General features: G+C 40.3%; 1 protein-coding gene across 2 annotated transcripts in view; it reads left to right on the top strand.

The window, feature by feature from the left end:
• The window catches only part of LOC140212309 (dual 3',5'-cyclic-AMP and -GMP phosphodiesterase 11A-like), a 251,055-nt gene that overhangs the window by 207,307 nt on the left and 25,232 nt on the right, over positions 1-18,516 (top strand). For both annotated transcript variants that reach the window (XM_072283012.1, XM_072283011.1), the window contains 3 exons: positions 1,999-2,062; positions 5,502-5,576; positions 14,102-14,185. In XM_072283012.1, the coding sequence (XP_072139113.1) occupies positions 1,999-2,062; positions 5,502-5,576; positions 14,102-14,185 (223 nt within the window). The remainder of the gene's footprint in view (positions 1-1,998; positions 2,063-5,501; positions 5,577-14,101; positions 14,186-18,516) is intronic.

Genomic DNA, 18,516 nt, shown 5'->3' with positions numbered 1-18,516 from the left:
TACTTGATTTGGGAGGTAAAGTCATGCTTTGTTTGGACTTGACATTGGGCTACAATGTTATGCTGACCTTTTAAACTACTCTAGGATCAATCTAACCCTTCCCTCCTGGATAGCCCTCAATTTTCTATCATCCAGTTTTCTATTAAAAATTTCTTAAGTACCTCTAATATATCTACCTTTACCAAAGGCTGTTCCACGCTCTCACCTTTCTGTATGAAAAAATTTACTCTGATATGCTCCTATAGTTTCCTCCAATCACCTTACAATTACCTTCATATCAGCCTGTGATATCATGCATATTGCAGAAGTGAATATATTACACAATATTGAAGAAGGTCTAGTGATTGCTGCTTGGCCTGGAAGAGTTGTTGGGGTGTGTTGATGGTGGGAAAGGATGGAAAGTTAAAAGGGCACCTTCTGCAGTCCCATGAAGAAGTTCTGTGAGGGGAGCAAAGCATTCGAGAAATGGGAGTTCCACAGGGAATGGTCCACATAGAATTCGAGAAGGGAGAGAGGAGGAGATGGGGAGATGGAGCTGGTGGTGGAATCTCGTTGAAGGTAATGCAAATTATGGAGGGTAATCCAATCTTTGTGATCGGCTGGGGTGGAATGAGAGAACAAGAGGGACCCTGTCTGAGAGGAGGGGAGGGCAAGAGCGGATATTTGGGACACCAGAAAAAGGAATTGAGAATTGTTTCAACTCTGGTGGTGGAGAAGCCAAGGAAAAGAAAGGCACTTTGGAGGCATTGTTGTGGAAAATCTCACTAGAAGTATGTTTGATTAGGGTGTATTTATAAATATGTCTTTATACTCCCTAATCAAATATACTTCTCTTCCAGAATTCAATGTTACTTTTTACATTTGATTGTAAAAGAAATGTATATTTGATTCGGGGTGTAAAGTCATGCTTTGTTTGGACTTGATTCTGCAACTTTTGTTCCAGCTCTAACGATTAAGTTGGAAAAACTGCTGAAGGAATGAAGTCCTCATTGGAGATGCCAGGGATTCTGCAGATGCTGGAAATCTTGAGCAACACACACAAAAATGCTGGAGGACCTCAGCAGGTTAGACAGCATCTATGAAAGGACATGAGAAATTGAAGTTTCAATCTGAGATCCTTCATCAGGATGGCAATGGAAGATGGCAGAACCCAGGTGGGGGGAGGGGGAGAAGCGCAAGCTAGCAGGTAACAGGTGAGTCCAGGTGAGGAAAAACTCTGACTACTGTATTCATTTCCTTCCTTAGATGCTGAATTCCTCCAGCATTTTGTGTGTGTTGCTCAAGTTCTTTCAAGAAGCAATGTGGTAGAAGGTGTACTTGTGATAAATGGTGATCTGGGGGTGTGTAATGGGTGCAGGTCTCTGATGCAGCAACCAAAATGGAGATAGGGATATAGGAAAGAGAAAGGAAGATTCACATCCATCTCTTCACGCCAGCTCAAGATGATTTATTTCATAATATGACACGTTAATACCTCTAAATAGCCTATTTCAATTTTAATTTTTGCTTATACATATCTGCTGTATGTTGTAATTACTGAATGGATTATAACAATCTATTTCAAAGTACACTTCAATATGGAGTCAATAAAATTATATTAATAACCAAAATATAATTAAAAAATTGAAAAGTTGGAAGTATTCTGCAGATCAGGTGATGTCTATGTTAACATCTTAAGTTGCTGATTTGACTTCAGAATTGATTAAACTTATTGACCTGAAGCATCAATCTCTTCCTCCCTCTACAGGTACCAGCTCATGTGATGAGTATATCTAGCACTTTAATGCTCTTACTTCAGACTTCTCCTGTTCACAGTATTTTGCCTCCAGATAATTGCAATACTGTATCAGTAAAGAAGGAAAAATTCATTGTCCATCAGAAAGAAACAAGCAGATTATATTTGATGTCCTGATGTGGTGATCAGGCTCAAATTGTCCTAGCAGTTCTGATAGATGAATTCAATTTCATTTATCATTACCATTTTATTTTTGGCATCAGGTCTATGCTGATGACAGCCTGTGATTTAGGAGCAGTTACCAAGCCTTGGGAGATCTCTAAGCAGGTGAGTACAGGAAGCCCTTTCCCATTGTGATAAAGAATAATAAATGTTTTAAAATTGCAATGTTGTTATGTTTCAAGTCTCACAAACCCCCCCCCCCTACACACACACACACGTATATATGCACACACAGGAAAGTCTGCACTTGCTGGAGATCCAAAGAAACACACACAAATGCTTCAGGCTGAAACATTGACTGTTTATTAATTTCCATAGATGCTGTGTGATTTTATGTATATATATGTATATATATATATATATATATATATATATATACACACACATATATATTTGTACGTGTGTGTGGATGTGTGTGTGTGTGTATTTAGTAATTCACATTTCTCAAATCTATATACAAAATTTTATTTTTTTGCCCTTCATAACAAGACAGCTACAGAGTCTATAATCTGTTAAAAGTAAAATTTATACTGCAAAAATAAGTGTATCTGATTAGGGGTGGAAAGTCATGTTTAGCTTGGACATGATTCTACATCTTTTGTTCCAGTACCAAACCAGTAACAGCTTTCATTTTGCTTCCAAAGCAAACCTTGCATGGATTTTTTTTTCTAATGTCACAGATAAAGTTCTCCCCTCAGAACAATCCTCCCTTTAAAAATGGTGTTTTATACTCTGGCCACTTTAAAAGTTGGCTCCTGTATCTAATAAAGTAGCTACTCAATGTGCAGATATTTCTGGTCTTCTGCTGCTGTAGCCCATCCATTTCAAGGTTTGACATGATGTGCATTCAGAGATGCTGTTCTGAACATAACTGTTGTAATGTGTGGTTATTTGAGTTACTGTCACTTTTCTGTCTGCTTGAATCAGTCTGGACATTCTCTGATCTCTATGAATAGCAAGGCATTTTTCACCCACAGAACTGCCTCTGACTAGATTTTTTTTTTGTTTCTTGCACCACTGTCTGTAAACTCGAGATTGTTGTTAATAAAAATCCCAGGGGATCAGACATTTCTGAGATACTCAAACCACCCTGTCTGGCACCAACAATTATTCTACGATCAAAGTCATTTATTTCACATATTGTCCCTCATTTTGATGATTGGACTGAACAACAACTGAACCTCTTGACCATGTCTGCATGCTTTTATGCATGAGTTCTGCCACATGATTGGCTGATTAGACATGCACAACAATGAGATGTACCTAATAAAGTGGCCACTGAATGTATTTGTACTGTTAACAGGTGCTCATGAATCTAATGCCTGATCCTCACAAAAGTCCAATAAAATATAATTTCTATAAAGTGTTTTTTGTCCTCAAAGGACAAATCTGCAGGAGCAGTATATTTGGTTATTGCTGAAATTTAAAGGGTCAAAGGTTCATTTATTATCAAAGTATACACTCTGAAATTCTTCTTCTCCAGATAGCCACAAAACCAAGAAAGAAGAGAGTGGCAGCACGTTCAATTTACAGTACATGTCTGTCATGTTATTAAACTGTTTCCAAACACCAGGATGAATAACCAGAAATATCTGAACTTTAAAGTTTTATCTCCTCTTTCCAGCTAAATATAAAAGCAACAAATGAAAAATATAATTTTGGTATTAAATTGTTCATTGAAAAGCTATGTAATTAAAGTGCAAGATGTTCATTCATTTACAAAAAAATTATGTTTACTGATACAGTTGTATCCTTATTAATCAAATGAGGCACTTTCTCTTGCCCTGGCTGTCGTATGCCAGCCATAAGTCTCAGTCTTTATCAAGAATCATCTCTGTTACATTTTGTGATATTTCAAGATTCACACAGTGCCCTTGGCATGAACAATAAGTACCTATTCAATATTGTGATGTGGAGATCAAGTATGGAAAATGCCCTAAGTTAATTACTGCACCCTAAATTAGATAAAGGAAAGTAATTGCTCTTTGAATTATTGCACCTAATCTCATTCAGAATGGCAGAAAAATGATTGATCCGTTTTGTGAGTTATGAAGCAATCTGTCTAACTGTATGTGAACCTATTTACAAATGTGCCATTGCCTTGTCCTATTTACATTACTAATAATTTCTGTGCCATAAATGTGCGGATTTTCTCATGCTTTTCTTAATTATAGGCAAATTAGCCTTGTTGCTATGAAGGATGGTGGGCTACACCTCAGACTTAATCATGTGGATGCTACATTCATGTAGCTTAGCAACAGTTTTAACACGAGGTTTAACGCAATTTGCATCATGTTTTGCGGTTGTCTTTTTTAAATGTTTGATAAAGAATAAAATGTTTAAATACATAATCGCAATAAAGCACATTACCTTTCCAGACTTCCAAGCAGTAGATATACCCTCTAATTCTTTTCAGTTTTAATATCACTGGCATATGTTGTGAAATTCATTAAGTTATATATATAGTGCAAAAAAATCATTAGTGGGGTAGTAACACACACAAATGCTAGAAAAACTCAGCAGATCAGGCTGCATCTATGGAAAAGAGTAAACATTCTCTGTTTAGGGCCAAGGCCGAGCCCCTTTGTTCTGATGAAGAGTCTTGGCCCGAAATGCCGACTGTTTACGCTTATCCATAGACACTGTCAGACCTGCTGATTTTCTCCAGCATTTTGTGTGCATTGCTTTGGACTTCCAGCATCTGCAGATTTTCTCGTGTTGGTGAGGTGTTGTTCATGGGTTCAATGTCCATTGAGAAATCTGATGGAAGAAGCTATTCCTGAATCGTTGAGTGTGTGCCTTTAGGCTCCTGTACCTCCTCCTTTTCTAAGTTACCTAAAAATAACTGTGCTCTTTGTTCTCTTTCTCACATTTAGTTTTAGTTTATCTCTGAACACCTGTGTAAATATCTAATACAAAGGTGGAAACATTTGTAACTCGTCAAAGAAAAGGTAAAGATCAGAAAACAATTGATGTTTGGGATCTGTAACAGCTTTGGAACAACAATGGCTAGTAGTAAAATCTGAAAATAATAGATAGACAAGACAATTTATTACTGATAGTTCCCTTATTCAGAAAAGGGAAGCATCCAGGCCACGCTCTCTTTTTGCTACTACCATTGGACAGGAGCTACGGAGGAATTAGGCCCTACACTATCAGGTTCAGGAACAGTTATTACCCTAGAACCTATGGAAGCCTTTCAAGGACTCTATAACTCACGTTCTCAGTATTTTTTTTTGTCTTACTTTTTGTTACTACTTTCACAGTTTGTCTTTGTTGCCCATTGTGGTCAGTCTTGGTTATTCATAGTTTTCATAAACTCTTTATTTTCCTGTGAATGTCTGCAACAAAATGAATCTCAAGGTATTATAAGGTGAGAAATACACACTTTAATAATAAGTTTACTTTGAACTTTGTAGTATTACATGAAGCTGTAAAGTCACATATGACTTATTGATAATTAACTGCTCTAATTAAAATGTGTTCGGTCAGTCTGAAATCACGGTAGGTAAGTTTATAGAACATATACATTTCTGTCTTGTAGGTGGCAGAGTTGGTAACGAGTGAGTTCTTCGAGCAAGGGGACAGGGAGAGAACTGAACTGAAGCTGACACCAGCTGTGAGTACTGACTTAAAAACTAGAATTTTAAATTAACTCTTTTATTAGTTTTTTATTCTGTATTTACGTACAAAAAAAGCCACTCCTTTCTGAGCTTTGCCTTTGGGAAATTATCAGGCAGAGAGAGAACGTCCTTCAAGGATCTGCGCAAAACTTACTTGAAGAAACGTATCACTGGGACAGCACGGTAACACTATCAGAGAGACAACGGCCTGGGTTTTATTCCTTCCGCTGCCTGTAAGGTGTTTGAACATACTCCCCGTGATAGCGTGGGTTTCCTCCCGATGCTCCCTTATTTCAAAGGCGAATGGGTTAGTAGGTGAATTGGTAATTGGTATCGGAGATGTAATTGGGCAGCTTGGGCACGTTGGGCCAGAAGGGCCTTTCACTGTGTTGTATCACTAAATATTAAAAATAAATAAAATATCTGTGCTGACTGCAGGGAGCCTTTCGATCACATCTGCTCAAAATGGAGAAGGAACATCCAGGACCTTAGCAACCAGAGCTTTTTGTGCAGGTATCTCACAAACTACAGTACTGTGCAAAAGTCTTAGGTATATTTATATAGCTAGGATGTCTAAGACTTTTGCACAGTACTGTATTTGTCAACGTGGAGTGTAGAGCAATTTGTAAATCTGGTGGGAGCAAGGGATGCTGGGAACGGTGAGGGTGGAGTGCGTGGGAGGGGCGTGGGACAGCTGGCAGAGAAGTAATGTCGGGGAGGTGGCACGGGTGCAGACACACCCAGCCCTGAGACACCAGGCAGGGTCATTTGATTCCAATCAATTGGTTTATTGATCATTACGGAATGTCTCTGTGGTTCTTCCTGCTCCCTCCCCTCTCCCTTCTCCTTTTCCCAAACATGATTCCCCTCTCCCTGACCCCTTCCCACTCTCAGTCCACAATAGAGACCCAGATCAAAATCAGGTTTATCATCACTCACATATGTCATGAATTTTTTTTTTTGCAGCCGCAGTACAGTGCAATACATAATATTACTACATTACTGTGCAAAAGCCTTAGGTTCCCTCTCTATATATATAATAATAAAGGAGGTATGATATATATATATACCTCCTTTATTATAATACCATAAGACCATAAGATTTAGGAGCAGACTTAGGCCAATTGGCCCATTGAGTCTGCTCCACCATTTCATCATGGCTGATCATTTTTCCCCCTCAGCCCCAATCTTCTCATATCCCTTCATGACCTGACCAATCAAGAAGCAATCAACCTCTGCCTTAAATATACCCTATGACTTGTTAATGTTACTTCTCCAGATTTGCACAATTTATTTATTCTAGAAAATTAATTTTATAGACATTTCTCTAATAATGATCTCGTGTACACTTCATTCAACTTTTGAACGGTGAATTTAAGATTTTCCCATCAGGAAAGAAAAGATGATAACTCTAAATGTCAACCAAACACTAATTTTGACCAGTTAGATAACTCATTAGTCACAATTTTTAATACTCAATATCCTACTGTTCAACTACTAAACCATTTCAAGATCGCCAAGCTTTATGCTGGCCAGATCTTAATTAAGAAGGAGCACATTTTTCAAAACATCTGGGCAACCAAAAATGCTTCACAACAAGTGAAGTACTTCTTGAAGTGCGGTCATTGATGCAATGCATGCAGTGAATTTACACAGTCAAGAAGGATGTGGCCCCAACAGCAAAATAAAAACACTCTCAATAGATCACAACCTACATTCGTGGAGTGTCCTTGAACACAACGATCGGACTCAGAGGAGTCTAGGACCAGAGGACACAGCCTCAGAATAGAGGGATGTCCTTTCAGAATAGAGATAAGGAGGTAATTCTTTAGCTAGAGAGTGGTGAATCTGCGGAATTCATTGGCACAGGTGGCTGTGGGGGCCAAGTCATTGGGTATATTAAAAGCAGAGGTAGGTTTCTGAATTTTTCTGATAGGTTTTTGATTAGTCAGAACATGGGGAGAAGGCAGGAGATAGGGGCTGAGGGAAGTGGATCAGTCATGATGAAATGGGAGCAGAGCAGACTCGATGGACCGAATGGCCTAATTCTGCTTCTATATTTTATGGTTTACAGAGATCTGTTAGACTAATGGTTTAGCACCAATTCATTGATTACAAAAGCTCATGTCCTTCAGTTTGCCTTTAATGTGGCAATCTTGGTACATGTAGCTTTATTGATTGAAGATAGATTTTCCAAATGAAAGGTTCGTTGCTGATATTGCCTGATACCTGTTTTGAATTATGATGATATCAGGCAAACAATACGTAACTTTAATAGTACATTCACCTGTGTTGAATAATCTGTGCAATAGCTGAAGCCAACCTGAATTGCTAAAGTCATTCCAGTCTGTATGACAAGGTGTCTGGTTGCAGAGTGTCTCATTATCAATTTTCTGCCATCCCTGCTGTAGTTATTCCAAAGTGGAAAACCTGACTCACCGCTGAGAATCTCAAAACTCCTTTGTATTTTGTTTCAGTCAATGGGAAGGAGAGTAATGGTTGGATCCCACTAAATGGTTTGAAATCTCGTTCTCAGCTTGACAGATGTGGATTTGAGCTTAGTTAAAAATAAATTTAACAATCCCTTATTTGATTCCTGATGCCAGCATAAACCTCGGTCAAAGCCAAGATTGATTGGCAGCTCCAGTTTGCCTGGTTGAGTTGAGATTTTTTTCCGCTATTGTTAGTTAGTTAATCAAGTGTTTGGAGCAATTGTGTTTAAACCAGGCAAGATCCCAGCATATGAAAATCTTTACTCACAGTGTTAATGGAACGTTTAACTTTCTAATCTTTTCCGCTAGTCTTTACTTTATGACACAGAGAAAATTTTCAAAGATGTTGCCAGAACTGGAGGACCTGAGTTGTAAGGAAAGATTGAATAGGTTAGGACTTTATTACTTGGAACGTAGAAGATTGAAGGGAAATTTGATAGAGGTATACAAAATAATGCAAGGTATAGATAGAATAAATGAAAGCTGGCTTTTTGGACTGAGGTTGAGTGGGACTACAACATGGGGTCATTGGTTAAGAGTGAAAGGTGAGAAGTTTAAGGGAAACTTCTTCACAGAGGGTTATGAGAGTGTGGAACAAGCTGCCAGCACAAGTGGTGCATGCCAGCTCGATTTCCATATTTAAAAGAAGTTTGGATAGGTACATGGATAGTAGGGGTATGGAAGGCTATGTGCAGGTCGATGGGAGTAGGCAGTGGAAATGGTTTGGCATAGACAAGATGGGCCGAAGGGCCTGTTTCTGTGCTGTACTTTTCTATGACTCTATGACACTTGAGGATTATTTATCTGATATCTTAGTTCTGTATCTATGTTCTATGCTGAAGACTTTCAGGAACGAAGGTAATAGTATAAAGCACAATCAGATGTGGTGTCGATCATTATATTTTACCAGTCATATTTCTGCTATGTATATTAACTCACAACAATTCCATTTTGTGCCAAAGTACTAAAAGGTTAAGTATTACCATTGGTGTTTGTTCAAAAATCAAACAGGGAGGGAGCCTTGAATTAACATTGGCACATGATTTTCTTTGTCAATTTTTACACTATTCTTGAATATTTTTGCTCAGCTGATGAGTACTAATGACATTGACATTTCCAAGGAGAACAGCTGGAAAATATTACTGGGCTGAAGGAATTTCAGTGAGGAGTAGTTATTAACCTAGGGTATTTCAGTGGAAGTGTCATGGCAACTGTGTATATGTTTTCAGCCTGTGCACCCTGTAGTAAATCCCAGTCAGCTTCTTTATGTTCTCCCGCACATCTAAACTGGAAATGTACAGCCTTGAAATCGGATTGGTCAGAAACCACTTAGTTAGGCACTAACAGGACACAAATCTGTTCACCTGGAGTGCTTTGATTGATGGAGCATTTCTATGTGACGTTTCCCCTATCGGGAGATCGGACTGAGTGATTCAACACATGATCCACTGTAATCCATCATACATCAAACATGCATGTAATGACATCATTGGCTGAACATCTCAGTGCACAGAGCACAGGCAGTGTTTAATTATTTAGAGATACAACTCGGTAACAAGCCCTTCTGGCCCAATGAGCCCACACGCCCAATTACACCCATGTGACCCATTAGCCTACTGCCCCTACGTCTTTGGAACATGGGAGGAAATCGGAGCACCCAGAGGAAACCCATGCACTTACGGGAGAAACGTGCAAACTCCTTACAGACAGCAGCAGGAAATGAACCCGGGTTTCTGGTGCTGTAACAGCGTTATGCCGTTGTGAAATGAATCTGGGTTTAAAAGCATTGTAATAGCATAAACATTAATCACTACACTACTGTGAAATGAACCCAGATTGCTGGTGCTGTAATAGCTTTACACTGACCACTATGCTACTGTGAAATGAACCTGGGTTGCTGGTGCTGTAATAGCTTTACACTGACCACTATGCTACTGTGAAATGAACCTGGGTTGCTGGTGCTGTAATAGCTTTACACTGACCACTATGCTACTGTGAAGTAAACGCGAGTTTCTGATGCTGTAATAGCGTTGCGCTAGTTTCTACACTATGTGCCGCCCCTGTTAGTTTTTGCAGTATTTACCGAGACATGCTGCTGACATCAAGGAACCAGACCAGGCACAGTAGCGTCGCGGTCAGCGCCTGGCTTTACGACACCAGCGATCAGCGATCACCGATCGAGGTTCAATTCTCACAGCCGCCTGCGAGGAGTTTGTATGTTCTTCCTGTGATCACACACGTTTCCTCCAGCTGCCTTCCACAGTCCAAAGACACATTTTGAGTTTGTGAGTGTGGGCGTGCTATGTTGGTAGCAGGACGCGTGACTACACTTGCAGGCTGCCCAGCACAAATCCGGGTTGATTTGATACAATGCAGATGAGACATTTCACTGTATGTTTCAATGCACATGTAACAAATGAAGCTAATCTTTCTGTATCTATCTATCTATCAAGCCTCAGAACTAGCTGCAGGTGCTTTTTCACCGACCCACTGTGTTAAATCTGCAAGGGAATGTTCACTCATTGTGAACCTCATTCAATGGGCTGATCAGTAGTATCAGATTCCATTACTGGGGATGTGGTAATGGACATAATTGACCATATGGTTGATCAGGGATATCAGGGCAACAGGCAAAGACCTGTCCAAGAAGAATAAGGAATTCTTCCATCATTCTGCTAATATTAATTCCTCAACCAGAATAGACTACTTACTATTTATTTTCTTTTTTTTAAACTGGCTTGGAGTGACAATTATAAATCAAGTTTTGGGTAGTTCAGTGGGAAAACGCTCATGAACAGAGGGGAGGAATCTTACGAGTGACCTTTTTAACACACACACAATGCTGAAGGAACTCAACAGGTCAGGCACTATCTATTGAAAGGAATAAAGAGTCAACATTTTGGGCTGAGACTTTTCACCAGGACCTGATGAAGAGACTTGGCCCAAAACATCAACTCCTTACTCTTCTCTGTAGATGCTGCCTGACCTGCTGAGTTCCTCCAGCATTCTACGTGTGTTGCTCTGGATTTCCAGCATCTGCAGAACCTCTTGTATTTATGACCTTGTTAAACTTGGTTCAGGGAGCCCATGTTGCTGTTGTCTTATTTTACACATTTCCTAATAGACCGTTTATGCACCTGTTGACCAGAACGCCCATCCCCTATTTGAATTTGATTCAGAGCCTTCCATATTTCAAAGATTAATGATTATCTTTATTTGTCACGCGGACGTCAAAGAATACAATGAAGTGCACTGTTTACCTCCATGACCAACACCATCGGAGATGTGCTGGGGGGTGCCCTGTCAGTGTTGGCATGCCTCCAGTGCCAATATAACGTGCTAACTTACTACCGACATGTCTGGGTGAAAACTGGAACAAACCCAAGCAGTCATGGAGAGGAGATACAAACACCTTACGGACAACAGTAGGAATTGAACCATGGCCTTCCAATCGCTGGTGTAAAGCGTTACGCTAAATGCTACGCTACCACGCTGCCCTCAGATTTGATGTCTACTTCTGGTGGTAATTTCATTCCATACCTTCCTCCAAAATGCTGCTCTGCCATGCTGTATACATCCTTGAACACACGTACACAAAGGTTTTATTTAGATACAATGCAGAATCATCCCTTTGGGCCATGCCAAGCAGCAATCTCCTGATTTAATCCTAGCCTAATCGCGGGAAAATTTTCAATGCCTAATATTTTTTTGGACTGTGAGAAGAAACTGGAGCACCCGGAGGAAACCTACGGGGTCATTGGGAGAACGTACCAACTCCTTACAGGCAGTTGTGGGAACTGAACCCATGTCACTGTTACCACAAAGCATTGTGTAACCACTATGCCACTGCTCAGTGGTCTCTAGGAGATCAAAAGGTGAACGTAGATGCAGAGCATAGACCAAATATTCCTCAGGTTTGCTTTATTGCTCTACCACGTTCGCCTAATTAATAAGAATAATTGCACTTTAAAAACAACATGAGACATTATTGGACATTCAGGGGGCATGATTGCGGTGTATAAAAACAAGTGGGGGGTCATTCTTGTGAAACGCAGCAGTTTTTTCCTTCCTAATGTGGGTGCTGAATTGAAAGGCAATAGTAATCTGCAGTTTCTATTTTTTATACATTCAGAGAATGCCGGTATTATGCAAAGTAAGTGTTGTTGCAGTCAGTAGATGGAAGAAACAAAGCTGTTCTTATTATAAACACGAGGTTCTCCAGATGCTTGAAATCCATTATTGCCAGAAATTATTCTCATCAGAAATGAGAGATTATTGAAATGTTAATATACATGTAAATAAATATCTAGAAGTGACCCAAAACATGCACAGTCATATTTTAATGAATATACTTTTATTAAGACACCCCTGATGGAGTTTATGTATTTTTATTGAGGCATGATTTAAACTGGAATAGATACAAAATTTGGCCACTGGGCATACGTTTTAAAATGCAGCTTCTGTGCAATTTGATATAAAGCTCCCTGAATATCAAAAATCTCTGCAGAGCGGAGTCATTTGCCCATTCCCTGCCCTGTGAGGACTCCTAAATCAGGTATGGTAATGCTGGGCTACCAATGCAATGTAATAAAATGGCAAATCAGGTCCATTCTCAGAAGGCCATTGATGGCACTTCAGCACAACTAATCTATTCCATGTAACTCATGAGTTCTGGATCAGCTACTAGAATTTATGACTTAGGAACTGGTCTCAGGTTAGTGTTAAATCCTTAGCAGTTTCTTTTTGCTGCAAGCTCACTGAGGAGAAGGCAAAGGCAGCCAGTTAAAATGAGTTCAAATGTGACCTTTACCAGCTGTCATGCTGATTATTGCTGGAGCTATTTGTTCGGGCCTGCCTTTAAACTTGCTGCAGATCTTCGGAAGGGCATAACTTTGCGCAAGTCTTCAGATTCACACAAAGCAGTAAGGGTAATCAACGCCTCCGCCCACTAACCCACCCCGCCTCAGCAGCGTAGCGGTTAGTGCGATGATACTGCAGCTTGGATGTTGGAGTTCGGAGGTCACTTCCGGCGTCCTCTGGAAGAATGTTTGTACATTCTTCCCAGGTGCGCGTGTGTTTTCTCCGGGAACTGCCACAGTCCAAAGACGTACTGGTTAGTAGGTTAATTGGTTGTTGTTAATTGCCCCATGATTAGGCTAGGGTTAAATCGGTGGGTGGCATGGTTCGGTGAGCTAGAAGGGCCTATTATGTGCTGTATCCCTAAATAAATATAAGCACAAAATAAATTTCCTGTCAGAGTCACCTTCTGTACGGACACTCCTGTGCCAAGCATCACTTTATGGACATACAATCAATCTGTGTATATAATCTAGCCTTATGTATTTAGATTTATTGTGTTGTTGTACTATTGTCTTCTTTATCATATTGTGGGTTTTTTTTTGTGCTTCATCTGGTCTAAAGTAACAATTATTTCATTCTCCTTTACACTGGAAATGATATTAAGCAGCCTTAAACCTTAACCTTGAATTTCATTCTAAAATCAGCAAGTGAAGTATTTGCAAATATTTGGATTTTAATATTTGTCAATATCCAGATTTTCTAATGCTTTATTTGAGGAAATAAACCTAGATTTTAAATATTGTGGCCTGTAGCGATGGGTCTGCCTACAGTAATGTCACAGCTGACACCCAGTAGAATACATTGATGCGTAGGCAAATGCATCCTGCTGAACGGCACTCATAATTTGATTATAAATTGCACACCAGGGATAGATGATTTATAGCTTGTCAACACCTTACTTGACTTGTTTTATAATTTCCCTTCATTAGGAGTCTTTCATTATTTTGTTTGCTTTTAACGAAATTAATGCATCTTCATGCTCAAAAATCATACATGCATGGAGTGAGCAATGAATTAATCTTTTGACCTTGGAAGTGAACATGCAAAATGTAGGTAAAAATGCATGAAGAATTCTTGAGTTATTACTGCTATTAGCAATCCGTGAATGTCAGGTCCTGCAGTAACTGTACTCTTAGACGTGTGCTGAAACACAATTCTATCTTCTACAGGCTATCTTTGACCGAAATAGGAAGGACGAGTTACCGGGTCTCCAGCTGGAGTGGATTGATGGGATTTGCAAGCCTTTGTTTGAGGTACTTTTGAAAGACTCAATACATTGTAATCTTTTTTTTAAACTTCTTTCATCTGACTTTCTCAAAATCATTTTGAAACTAGTTGGAGAGCTGTAGAATCCATCATTCAAAAGAAAAAATAAATCGAAATGTATTGATCACTATAAAAATGAACTGTGGAGTAATTTGAGCAGTTGATCAATTAAACACAGCAAATTTTCTTCTTTCATGGTCAATTGAGATGATTCTCAATCTGTGCCCCAAGTGATGCATTAATTGCATTTGGAGGTAGCAAGTACAATAGAAATTGGCTGGTAGTGTAGTGGCATCTGCACCTAGGGTTGCCAACTTTCTCACTCCCACATAAGGGACAAAAGTAGCAGTCAAATACGGGACACTTGTGTTTACCCCGAGAAAGACTACCATGACCATGAAGCTTTGCGCGGGCACCTGTGTGTGCATGCGTGACGTCCGCATACGTATACATGCCGGTTTTTTTTCTACAAATCGGTTTTGGCTTAATCTTCCCAAATACACTATACATACATTATTTCTACTTTATATAAGCTGTGTATTTATTATGTCATTCCTGCTTTTACTATATGTTAGTGTTATTTTAGGTTTTATGTGTTATTTGGTATGATTTGGTAGGTTATTTTTTGGGTCTGGGAACGCTCAAAAATTTTTCCCATATAAATTAATGGTAATTGCTTCTTCGCTTTACGCCATTTCGGCACGAAATGTTTCATAGGAACGCTCTACCTTAGCGGGGGAAATACGGGACAAGGGCGGTCCCGTATGGGACAAACCAATTTAGCCTAATATACGGGATGTCCCAGCTAATACGGGACAGTTGGCAACCCTTTCTGCACCGGCCTTCAAGATGAATGGTTCCAGGTTAGAATTTGGCCAGCTTCTTGCACAGTTTTCATTCGTACTCGGTTAAGCATCGAGCTAGCAACTCGGCCTCGTAAAAAAAACAGACAAGAATGCTAAAGAAATGGCAGGGTTGCCACCCAATGTGTCACAAGGCGCAGAAAGGAATGACAAGTTCAATAGAGTTGCAAACTCTAGAGACCTGATGAAGGATCCTGGCCCAATAGCTCGACTGTTTATTCCTCTCCATAGGTGTTGCCTGACCTGTTGAGTTCCTCCACCATTTTGTGTGTGTTTCTCTGGAGCTGAAAACTCTGTGGCTTGTAACGATTTGGTTTGGTTACATCACGGCCAAATGATATGGTTTAGCTGATCGATGTCCCTTTACAATTATTTTCACATTTGCCTTAGGAAGAATTGGGACCTTTGCAGTTCAGGCCTTTTGTGGCTGGCAATTGCAATAGTTGTATGACAAGTTTCAGGAATCAAAGGCTGCGTTCTTCTGCTACTGGAGAGGGAGGGTCCAGGATGGGTGAGGAAATCCCTCAGTTATTGTAGTAATGTACCACCCTGGAGAGCCACATGAGTGGCCACAGTGTGACTAATGTAACAGAGCAGCACTGAAAGCATTGCCTATGAATGTAAAAAATGAAAAAGCACTGCATGCTTTGCTCTTGTAATTTTTTTTTATTATGAGTAAAGTTTACTTTGACAAAAAAAAAGTTTCAGGAGCCAGGGGACCACCGGTGGGAGAATAATTAGCAGGTGGGACACCTGAGGTTTCAGAAGCCTTGATTTTGCCAATGCCGAATGGTAACAGGCCCTTCCGGCCCAACAAGCCCACACAGCTCAATTACATACGTATAACCTATTAATCCACTAACCTGTTGCCTTTGGAAACTGGAGCATCTGGAGAAAACCCAGGCAGTCAATGGGAGAAGGTACAGAGTCATTCCAGATAGTGGCAGGGATTGAACAGGGCTCACTGGTGTTGTAACAGTGTTATGCAAACAGCTACACTACCGTGCCATTCGTAGACACGAAAAGCTCTGCAGGTGCTAGAAATCCAGAACAACAAAGACAAAATGCTAGCGGAACTGAACGAGTCAGGCAGCATCTGCGGAGCGGAATAAGACGTTTCAGGCCATGATCCCCGGGCGTATACACAAAATTTTTTTTTCAAGTGAAGTGAAAGTTAGTTTTCACAAAGTAAGAAGTTCTGGAATCGCTCTACAGTTCAGGCTGCATCAAGATCTCCTGATGCGATAACTTTGGCACTGTTCCTTGGAAGGACAGGCGCACTGACACCAGCGTACTGGAGGAGGACAACATAACGCTATGGTAGGCCAATGCCAACTCTGGTGGATAGGTCATGTCATCCGGATACCTGACTCATGTCTTCCCAAACAGATCCTTTACTCCCAGTTTAAGAAAGGTCAGTGAGCTCCTGGTGGGCAAAGGAAACCCAGGCGGTCAAGGGGAGAGGGTACAAAGTCATTACAGGTAGTGGCGGGGATTGAACATCAAAATCACCCTGAAGAAATTCAACATTACATTTAAAAACTTGATGACAATACACTCAATAGATACTGCTGGAGGAAATCTGTCAAAGGAGCCACGCTATGTCAGAATGACCTTCGCAGTGCTGCAGAGAACAGGTGACATTTGCAAAGAGAGAGAATGAACAAAGCAAAGACCCAACCACTAACCAGAGCCATCACTTACTTTTGCCCACACTGCACCAGAATATGTAAACACAAAACACCCTGCAGATGCTGGGGTCAAAGCAGCACTCACAACACGCTGGAGGAACTCAGCAGGTCAGGCAGCATCCATGGAAACGTTGACCTGCTGACCTGCTGAGTTCCTCCAGCGTGTTGTGAGTGTTACCAGAATATGTAGATCCCAGAGTGGCTCCTACAACCACCTGAGGACCCACCAATTAGGAAAACCCATTAGGAAAACATCATAGTCGACTCGAGCGATCATGTTACCATCTTTGCACTCGTGCTGCCTGGCCTGTTTATTTCTAGTATCTTCTGTTATTATTTCAGATTACTAGCATCCATGGATCTTTTTAAATATAATTTCAAAGTGGATTGCAAGTTGATTGATGTGTACTGGCAGCCTCCGTGTGTAGGCTTGTCATAGCTCACAGAACATGGCTTTAAATAAATGACTACAAGATACACACTCAACGTTTTAGGAGCAGCTTCTTCCCCTCTGCTATCAGATTTCTGAACAGACAATAAGCCAACCCATGAACATTACCTCACTGTTTTTGGCTCTCTTTTTGCACTACTTGTGCGTATATATATATATATATATATATATATATATATATATATATATATATATACACACACACACGCGCGCACACGTAGAGAGCCTTGAAAAGGTATTCAGTCCCCACAACTATTTTCACATTTTACTCTCTTATTTTCTAAACTTAAAATATATTGAAGTAGGACTTTTTGAGCTAATCTAGAAAACATTGTGCATTATGTCAAATCAAAAGAAAAAAATCTAAAACCTGTCAACAATTTACTAAAAATCTGAAATTGCGAGGCTGAAAAAGTATGCATCCCCTTTGTAATGACTACGCTAACTTTCTTCGGGTGCGATACCTCACCCGATTTGTTGATGTAGAAAACTGGAGGATCACCTGAATAAATACCCCCTCTTTCTGTAAGGTCCAACAGTAGGGTAGATTTTCAACAAACCAAGCCAAAGTGAAGACAAAAGAGCATTCAAGGCAAGTCAGGGAAGTGATAATAGAGAAGCACAAATCTGGGGAGGGGTACAAGACATCTTAAAGGCACTGAACATGTCTCGGAGCTCAGCACAGCCCACTATGAGAAAGTGGAAAAGATATGAAACCACAGCCACACCGCCCCTCTAAACTTAGTCGCCGGAGAAGAATGGCACTTATAAGAGAGGCTACTGTGACGCCAACAGTCACTCTGAGTGAGCGCAGCGGTTAGTGCAAAGCTATTCCAACTCAGGGCACTCTCGAGTTCGAAATCTAATCCAGTGACATTCTGCAAGGGGTTTGTACATTCTCCCTGTGACCGCGTGCTCCGGTTTCCTCGCACAGTCCAAAGATGTACTGGTTTGTAGGTTAATCGGTCATTGTACTTTGTCCTGTGATTAGGTTAGAGTTAATCAGGTTTGTCAGGATTTCTGAGGCGGCACAGATTAAAGAGTCAGAAGGGCCTCTATTGCTAAATAAAAAATATTACGTGAACAAAGGGTTGGGGACTGAATACTTTCACAAGGCACTGTATGTATAGAAATTTCTTGTTGTAATTTATAGTTCTTTTGTGTGTTGCAATGTACCGCTGCCACAAAACAACAAATTCACAGCATGTGCCAGTGATATTAAGCCTTGGTCTGATTCTGATTCTGATTCTGAAATACACTCCTGCTATTCTACAGTGTGTGCCTCAGAAAATTCCACCGTGTGGGGCGTAAAA

Source organism: Mobula birostris, chromosome 19, assembly GCF_030028105.1.
Source record: "Mobula birostris isolate sMobBir1 chromosome 19, sMobBir1.hap1, whole genome shotgun sequence".
Lineage (NCBI taxonomy): Eukaryota > Metazoa > Chordata > Chondrichthyes > Myliobatiformes > Myliobatidae > Mobula > Mobula birostris.
The sequence above is the reverse complement of the archived record's forward strand: the minus strand, read 5'-3'. Positions and strand labels throughout refer to the sequence as shown.